Raw genomic sequence first — 10,174 nt, 5'->3', positions numbered from 1 at the left:
GACATTTTTTTGTAGGGGTTGATACATTTTTCGTTAGGGCAAATCAGGTCTGATATTTTAAAAATTAAATGACAAACTTTAGTAGCCTTTTTAAACATTGAATACAGTACAACAGGATGATCAAATTAAGCTACTGCATCATCATCATCATCGTCGACATAATACACATTGTTGTTATATTATTAGATGTCACTAATGTTCATGTTAAAAGTCACCAGAAAATAAACATTGCAACAAAAAAAAGCAAATCATGCTCTATCTCACACGCGTTGACAAACCAAAATTATAAAATAGGCCTCCACATTGAAATATAAGATACTGAAATTAAAACTACACATTGAATGACTTTAGCTAATATCGCAATGCCTATGTCTTCAATAAATCGACAATATTATTTCGCCTATGTTTTTCTGTAGCCTACATTCTTGAAAATATAAATGTTCACCACAATGCTTTGTGGCCCCGAGGGTATCTAGATACATGAAACCTTCAAATGAGTGAATCCAAGCCGTGGCTTGAATATGCTGTAGTACTGATGGGTAGGCTATATACCCAGGTGCCTGATGGGTAGAACTATTACTATTATATTTAGTAGTGGAGTAATAATAATACACAATCCTATTGGACGATAGCCGAATAATAAATACATTAAAATACATTTGGTAATTATTATTGTTCATTACAAAAATGATTTTTATTTTGTATTTTTTTTAGTATTAATATACACAATCATCAGCTATAGAAAATAGATTTGGGTTGTCTTCATCCAGGTGGTGTCCCCTTCTGTGATCACCTCTAACAGACAAACGTTGGACAAACGTTGGTTTAAACCATGCCGTCTCTAGAAAGAAAACTCTCTGAAATAGGCTTTGGGCCTCTATTGAATGAATACAACTCTGCGGGGTTATGTCAACGGGCCTGGCCATGTACAGCCCTATGCGTCAAGCGTTGGTAAATTGTAGAATAGTTCTCCAAAATAGCTCTCACGCATCATAGGCTTAATTGTTCTTTAAGTCTGTCCATCATTTTATTCGCAGTCAGTTGGGGAGTTCTAGGCGCAGTTGGGGATTTTTCACAGATTATGGTTATAATTTGGTCGCACTGCTAAATGTTTTAGATTTAGGTAGCCTAGATATAGTACAGCGTTATAAACAACAGCAACAGTGAACGTTAGTGCAGCTTAATATATAAAAAGTTGCTATGATGCACGTACTACATAAAATTTGAGCAAACAATAAACGTTGAGCACCAGCACCATGAGGTTGTGCGTGACAAGTTGTCTCAGGTGAGCGCGCAGCTTGATCAATCAAATTACATGAATAACGTCTCAATATCAAAACTCACTGACAAGCAGCCTCCAACAGTCCTCAACAATGCATCAACTTGTAGTAAATTCGTCTATGGGCCTAAACGAACCATAAAATCAGCCATTTTGGTACTTTATGAATATGTAAATTAGGCCAGATAGGCTAAGTGGGAAGCTTGATTTAGGATACATATACACTGTTTCAACCTAATATTACTAGGAGACGAAGCAGGATTTTTTTATTTGTGATTTAGTAGACGCTCTTGTGCAGAACGACTTACAGTAGAGCATACATTTTCATACTTGTCTTCCGAATTGAACCTAAAACTCTTGCGTTGTAAGAGCCATACTCTACCAACTGAGCCACACTGGACCTGGTGTGCCATGAACCAAGAGGTTGTCAGTTCAAATCCCAGGTGAGGACACGTTGAATAATAATTACTCTATAAATGAACATGCACAATGTAATCATGTATGTCAACGTGTGTCAAAAATGTAAGTGGAAAACATTATATGTTAAAAGTACTGTGTAAGTGTAATCAACTCGAGCAAACACATTTTAAATTGACTGAAGTTTTCTCAAATTGGAGCTAAGTTTGGCCAACAATTATTTTGTTTTGTTCAGGTAACACTTGGACCGAAAAGTATATCGATCCAGTTACTTAATGTATGTTTATTTTATTTTAATTTTGACATGTTTTTTTTACAGCCAAAAGACGGATCCTCCCATTGTTCTAATTTCCTCAAAACATAAGTAAAACAATACTTCCGTGTTTGTGGATGAATCTGCTTGTTGACCAACTCATCAAACGGTGTTATACGCAACCGCATTATGTTCCCCAATGGGCATACCCATACAGGCGATTACTCAAACATACAAACATATTGGTCACAGGATACTAACCTGCCGGCGGCGAACATCACACACACACACACACACACACACACACACACACACACAGTGTTGCAGTTTTCTGTCACTGTCGCCTATCAAACAGGCCTATCCTTAATACTTTTTTTTGCATTATTTTAAGCATCTGAAATTATAATAGTTAATTACTTTACAACAACCAAAACCGCACACACACACAATCATTTATTTTGTCAGCTTTACACTGACTTTACACTGACGTTTGTTTATTCCACGTGTAACTCTGTGTTGTTGTTTTAGTCGCCCTGCTCTGCTTTATCTTGGCCAGGTCGCAGTTGTAAATGAGAACTTGTTCTCAACTGGCCTACCTGATTAAATAAAGGTGAAATATATATATATATGTATATATTTTAAAGATCCAGCGCCATTTATGTATTTTGACATAGCATATAACTAACTAAAGGACTGGGGGAGAAAATGAAATCACACGTTGTTTCATTCATTACTAAAACAACGGCCCATTATTTAGTTACTATGTAAGAATTCATCCTCTTGTCAACAAAAAAAAGCTAACAATTATTATTTTTTTAAACATAACTATATTTTTAGGGAGAGATGCACTCTCACAGAACATAATAATAATGGTGATTAAAATGCATTATCAAAACAAATAGACCCAGTAGCCCTTCGTCTAGACCGGCTAGCCTACTCCTTTCTGTAATCTATAAATTATTGAAAGAAAGCGCTCGAGCATGAGGCTAGAAATAACCCAAAATAGAGCACACTCGGCTTAAGAAAATATTGATATGTCATATGATTGGGAGGATTGGGCCCCTGTGTATTTGATCTGTAGTTTCACGGGAAGTAGAAGTAAATTGAAATGACACGACTTTGCACTTAAACAATCGGATTTCGTCAGGGTATGGGTTGTTTGTTTAACCCGACAGCTCGGTGGAACAAGTCGCACGCTTTACACACTCATTAAAACGATTATTCACGATCTGTCGAATGTTTTCTAGTTCGTTCACACGAACCTCTAGCAAAGTAATACAGTCAGAGACTGCAACAAAAATGTTATTATTGCGTGTATGGGCTAGATGTTGGATAGCCTGTTGCGTCTCACAAACTAGGGACAGGTTTGACAGACTACCGCAAAATAAGTATTGTTTAACCAGCATTCGAGACATATTTAATCGCTGTTGGTGTGGTGTGGTGTGGCCTGGACATGACATACTTGAATAAAATAATGACACCTAACACACACACAACCGCACGCGCTTGTACACACACACGCACACACCCACACACGCTTGTATAATTTTACACTTACACGTTTAATTGTTTATTATTATTGTTTATTTTTATTATCATTATCAGGCCTGTTATTATTATTAAAATTAATTACTTTATCTATGTAATGCATATAACGGACAGATTTTTACTTCAAATTTAGACTTTTTACATCAACGCCTCTGACCAGTGACCATCACCTACATTGTGTATTACTGGGACTGAATAATAAATAACTGAAAATATTTCTGCCTGCACTTTGACAAGCCTTACGCTGCCATATCATAACCCTAACGCTAATCTCCACATCTCTGCACGCATTTTCAATGTTAGCCATGAAGGGTTAAGGTGGTTATCATGATATTACGTAGCCTTCTAAAATATTCTAGCGCCCTCAATCTGCGAGGCGTAGACCTACAAGATAATGGCCGATGCAAGCTTTTTGTACACACACAGGCAAGGAATGAAAAAAATACAAGTATTTTGATTAATACTTCCACCTTTTTGGTCATAAATGAATAAAGGATATTACCATTTTTTTTAAAGTACATGACTACTATTCAGAAAAAAATGTAGGACTATGCAATCGTAGTTATCATTCGCTCCTTTTTTATTAGGCTATTCGTAGTAGTAGTAATAGTAGTAGTAGTATTAGAGTAGCAGTAGTAGTAATAGTCTTATTCGTATTAATAATATTATTCATATTTTTAGTGTTATTCAAATCCGTGCCTTTTGATTTGGTCCCAAGAAAAGTTTGGTTTCACCTCATTTTAACATTCTGTCATAAAGAGCAAATCTTCAACTTCATAAAATAAATTAGTTTTCCCATCTCAAGAGGTAAAAAAAAAATACTATAGTAAGTGTGCCAAATAAAGTAACAGGGTTGACCCTAACAGGGTTGACGATTTAATCTTAAATCAGCCATGAATCCCATGTGACAGGGGGAATAGAAGCTGTAACAGGGAGAGACAATTGAATGCAAGCTTCACAAAAAATGGTAGAACCAGCGCACCTGATTCTACATTAATTTGACTATTAGATGTTCAATGTTTCTTTAGAAAATATTTTTTTTTTATAGGAATAGTTTCACCATATTAAAACGAGTGTTCCGTTTGGTAAGAGGGTTGACCTTAAAATGAGGGAAGGGGTTTCTTTTACCTTAAAATGAATCACTAATCACATTAAATAAATAACCCAATAACCTTCACAAATGACTTTGTCAAAGGAACAGAATAACTAAGTCTTTACAATAATGGTGCCATCTTGGAGAAATGTTGGGGTTAAGTGGGTTAAAATCATCCTAGAAGTCACAGAGGATGCATAGAGGGGCATGTCAAAATACTGAATTTTGGCACCTTAGCAAGTCTTTAATCATATTAACAAATCAGATCTATAGAAATGTTAATGCGGTCTATATTAAAGGGCACTTAATTGACTATAGCAGGCATTTAATATTCAGTAGGCCTATTTGTGCACAATTTCTACTTCAAATATCAAAGGGATAAGGTATGCAAATGTAATTATTTTCGTGGATTGACCCAGGCCTATTATTGCTGAGGCATCAGCACCAATTGTTGTTAGCTGCTGTTGTTGTTCTTGTTGATGATGTTAATGTTTGTGGTCAGATATTTGTGTGTTTAGACCCATGCGCGCTGAGCCTCAGGAGTGTTGCTATGCTATACGTTTATACTGAAGCCCCTGCACGTGCCCTACCATACAGCTGTTATGCTAGTTCTGTGCAGAAAGCAGGATTTGGTGCACAGGCCTACTCATTGGACACCAAATACATAGGATATCCCCACCATTCCCATCCGTGTGTAAACGTGCATAAAGGTCAGTTGTCATCCTATGTGTCTGCGTCGACATACATTCGTGTCGACATACATTCATAAACATGTCTGTTAGTCAATTACCTTAATCGGCTGGTTTCTCTTGGGGTCTATGTCATTTCCTACTACAGTACAGACTTTGTGCACCTTAACTTAACCAAGATATTACCAGAGAATCGAGTATGGTGCTATTCTAAAATTGGTGTTTTCATTCATTCATAGATTTGCATTTGTCGATTGGGAATACGTCTATGTTTAACTTCAAAATATAGATGTAACACTGATAGCCTACAGGTCTAGATTTTAGTCTAAATGTGTCATAGATTTTTCACTTCCGGTTGGCGAGTCCAGTCTCTTGAGTAGCTGGTGTCTGGATTGAGTCTTAGGCTGGACTGGAGGATGTCCTCAAATCGCTCTGCTGTCGCTTTGAGGTACAACCACGCCCTTACCCAATCCATATTTAAAATGGCATACACAGATTGTAGTCTTCATGACACATGAGACACCGAAAATACGAGAACTTGAAATTACTCACTTATAGGTTTAAAAATATCTATTATCGTGCTGTCAGACAGTAGCGTACATATTTCCGCCTCGATTAGCGGTTACATCACCCATGCAGTACAGGGTAAAGCAACCCAGTTGTAAAGACCAACGCTTGGCACGCAATCCTTTAGTTAACGCTTTCCTCTCTGTGGTTCAGGCATATTAATTGACAATTGTTGTGGCTAAAAGTGCAAGCATATTGTTAGGCATTTTATTTGATTCTTCATATTCTGTATACGCCTGTTGGCGTAGCCTAAATTTTAAATAGCCTAACAATATGGTATGTCCACCGTTTAGAATTTATTTTATTTATTATCAAACTGTGAATAAATGTAAATATTATCTGATATTTTGTGTGGGAAACAACATTTCTGCTTCAAATGTATCATATTGTTTCTTGGAGCACGTACACTGTATATATTTCCATAGTTTAAGAAGATATATTTCTTCAAGATATAACCCTACCTCATTGCCTTTTGAGTGGTCACCCCATTTAACATTTGAACGATAACATCTAGCGAGGAGATATTGAGTTGCACTAGTCCATTGTGAAAAGCAGTAAGGTTATTGCATTACAGTTGCATACTCATTTAACACGAGGCCTCTTTAGGAAATGAACAAATTACTGACCCCACAGCGTTGAAAGGTAGGCTATGTACGCTTCTGTTGTGTTTTATTTGTACTATGTATGCCCTACTACCACTTCGGATGAAGAAAAATACAATAAAGAAAACAATTAAGTAAAACGTATTCTACAGGTTATAGCTGCACAGGCATTTAAATAGTCATGAATTTCCGTATTATTCATTTAGCCTACCATTACATATAAATGCTTTAGGAACGCATGTAGACCTATATGGCCTGGTCTGAGTTTGAACAATGTAATACCCCCGAAGCGAATCAATCAATACTCATCATATAGAGGATATGAGGGAGATTAAGGACAAATACACAACTACACAAACACCAGCGGTTACTGTTAATAAGTGCTAAATATAGAGGATATGAGGGAGATGAAGGACAAATACACAACCACACAAACACCAGCGGTTACTGTTAATAAGTGCTAAAGGGCTAAACCGAATCAAAAACAGCCTGCACGAGACCATGAATAGTCACGGGCATTCTGCCTACTACTAGATGTTTCATCTTATCCATCCCTTTGCCACACGATTGCTAATGTGTGATTGCAGTTTATTTAACATGGGTAGGCCTGATTTGTCTTTAACAAACACATACTATGTACCAAGTGGTGAAAGTAAGGGAGACAAAGAAAGGGTAAACATTTTTTTTGTCAGTTGGTTCTCAAAGCCAAACGCTGAACGGAAGAGGCCTTTCACGGTCAAGGCCTAGGTCCTCCACGCACAGTGTTGCCTGCACAGTAGTCCAATAAACAACCACATGCAACATAACAACTTACCGAAACGTACTAATATTCGGAAAGACAAAAAAGACCAAACTTTTCATCAGATGTGGACGTAACCTATTATTTTATTTTGTTCGATTGACAGTTTTAGCGACAAAACACGGGAATAAGACCACAATATCACAACCATGAAATTTAAAGACAACATAAACAATCACTCCATATTTGCATGAGGCGTTTGCTCAACACGGGTTACACGTTCGCAAAGTTAACCTATAATTACAATAGGTATTGACAGTTCACTAAGTACAAAAGGATGTGGTCTGGTGGTGACCACATTCAGTAAAATATGCACAACACAAGCTAAAGGCATTCATTCATTTTGTCCCCTTCTGAATCTGTTCTGGTGCTGAATACTGAAATTCTCAAGTATTTTTTCTAAACCCATTCTTTGGTCTATAAAGTATAACAGTATTGTGAAAATGTAATATATAAATGAATGTCATAAAGTACTAGCCTAATTTGTTCATAATGGGAGAGGACAAAATAACAAAGAGCCATGGGTTGGTATGGTTATTCTGCATTTTAAAAACACATTTATTTCAAAAGGAAAAATAATACAAATTAGTGTTATTTTTTTGTTGTTGCAAAAATCATATTCCACCAGTGCACTCATGATACGTGATAATACTGCAAACATGGAGACTGGTGGTTGATGTGATGGTATTAGATATTCTTAATATTAAAATTAGGCAAATCTGCAGACTATTTAAATACACATTCTAAGGTAATGCCTCTCAGTCCAAAACCTACATGTACTCTTATTTTTTTGTTATCACATTGCACGTTGCTGACGGTGGAATAATAAACAACTCCCCGAAACATGACATATGCCTACGTACACAGAAATAAATGCAGAATATTATTAAAAAATACCTGGACTTCAGTTCTGGCTGCTTTCATTTTGTTTTTCTCTTTGTTTACTTTATATTTTCTTTATATGTTTTAGAATGTAAACGGGTGTAAAATGTTCACTTACAGTCTTGCTCCCGAGGGATGTTTTGTTAGTGTATAAGTGGATTTGAAGTTGACCCTTGATTATGATGTGTGAAGTAATCAGAAAGTCCTCCAGAAAGTCCTGAAGAGAAACTTGGTAGCGAAGACCTTAAAGACTCACAGGGAAGAGATGAGGGCGCCTGCGGGGAGGAGGAGGAGGATGCAACCCTGGCCGCCATCGAAGCGCTGCTCTGGGAGGTCATTGATGGATGCGGGACATGGGGGAAAAAGTAACTTGTCTGTCCTGCAAGGAGGTTTATGGACGAACATGGGTTTAAAGAGTATGTCCCGGAGCAGGGCACTGATAGACCACATGGCACAGAGGCCGCCAATGCCGCTGCCGTTAGGTGATGAGTGGCATAGGGAATGTCTCCATTCACAAGTCTGTCAACACTTAGGCCATTGGAAGAAGGGAAAGAATGGTTGTTCCCCAAACTGTTTTGAGTCAACATTGTACTGTAGGACATAGGATGACTAGGGTAAGCCGATGATGTCCCATTGTAGCTCAATGCGCTGCTGGCCCTCGGATGGTGAAGCGAAAGAAATGGTGACATTGGCCAATATAGAGAGCCGGCTCTATCCATAAAGGTCAACCCAGAGGAAGTAAGACGAGCACCCCGCTTGAAAGCCAACTTTGCCCTGGATGTGGTCGATCTCCGGCGAAGTTTGCCTGTTGTCCCACCGATAAACACATCGTCACTCGAGGGGTCAAGCATCCAGTAGTTCCCCTTACCCGGGTCATCATAGTGCCGCGGGACTTTAACAAAACATTTGTTTAGGCTAAGGTTATGCCTGATGGAATTCTGCCAACCCTGCTTGTTCTCCCGGTAATAGGGGAAATTCTTCATAATGAATTCGTAAATACCGTTCAGAGTTAGTCGTTTCTCCGGACTCTGCCGAATAGCCATCATAATTAAAGCATTATAGCTGAATGGTGGTTTCTCGTACTTGCCGTTTTTCTTTTCACCGTCTTTCCCACCGCTCTCTCCCTCTTTGCTATCCTTCTTCTCTTCCTGTTTTTCCTTTTCATCCATGCAAGTGGTTTCATTGGACGAATTGTCACTTTTGGTGCAAATGTTCTCTGACTTTGCATCTTGCACTAAAGAAGGTAAAGGGATCTTCCCCTCTTCTTCTGACACGGTTCTGTGGTGGTTGTCACTTTGGACGGCTTCAGGCACCAGACTGTTTATACTGAAAGATGATTTAGGAATCATTTTCACTTCTTTCCGTTCTCCCATATCCAACATCACACGCAAGGTCAAATTGCAATAAGCAGCAGCACAGTTATATCTCAATATCTTACACCGGCAACTCTGCTAATAAAAACTATTTCATGTTCTTTACAACACATCGATAGGAGACAGATAGCTACAATTAATTATGGAGCCACAGACACTACGCTGTAAAAAAAAAATTGGTTGAACCTTTACGGACTACAGCCAACCACAGCACCATAAGTATTAACGCGTCCTCCCTTCTTCCAGCCAATCACAGAGTAGTTCTTAGCAGTTGCTTAAGTGCGCAAGGATACACACGTTCACCAATGCAACGCAGAATGGGCTCATCCTTATCAACAAAGGATTTATTTCTCGGACCAAAATCATACCAAGAAAATGGACCACATAACCTTAATCCATTTCACTGCTCTTGATATTTCCAGATTGCTGATTCAACATATCTCTCCGTCTTTAAAGTTTGTTTACATCTCGTTGGAAAAAAAACACAAGAGGATCACAGAAATGTAGCGGCCGAAGAAAGGTACTACTTTATGTCTCAAGCATAAGTAGCCTTCTATTCAAATGTGGATATTAGACATCTTATGTTTGAAAAATGGACATGACTGTGACGTTTTTATATGGAGGAAGATTTAGGCTACCTATCTCCACCGTAGCAAAACGGCATGAAGCCTA

The 10,174-nt window shown here is 38.0% G+C and overlaps 1 protein-coding gene across 1 annotated transcript; it reads right to left on the bottom strand.

Annotated features, from left to right (window-relative positions):
• Positions 1 to 7,315: 7,315 nt before the first annotated feature.
• Positions 7,316 to 9,720, bottom strand: LOC110505764 (forkhead box protein G1-like). Its single transcript, XM_021585193.3, has one exon. It carries the CDS (start codon positions 9,509 to 9,511, stop codon positions 8,273 to 8,275), a length of 1,239 nt encoding a protein of 412 aa, XP_021440868.3. The 5' UTR covers positions 9,512 to 9,720; the 3' UTR covers positions 7,316 to 8,272.
• Between the last annotated feature and the right edge of the window lie 454 nt (positions 9,721 to 10,174).

This window comes from Oncorhynchus mykiss, chromosome 25, assembly GCF_057628025.1.
Source record: "Oncorhynchus mykiss isolate SJ-2025 chromosome 25, ASM5762802v1, whole genome shotgun sequence".
NCBI classification, from domain to species: Eukaryota; Metazoa; Chordata; class Actinopteri; order Salmoniformes; family Salmonidae; genus Oncorhynchus; species Oncorhynchus mykiss.
This window is presented reverse-complemented; position numbering and strand designations above follow the sequence as displayed.

Bases quoted from the DNA above. Each gene is read 5' to 3' on its own strand.
- LOC110505764 (XM_021585193.3), bottom strand. From the start codon at position 9,511: ATGTTGGATATGGGAGAACGGAAAGAAGTGAAAATGATTCCTAAATCA.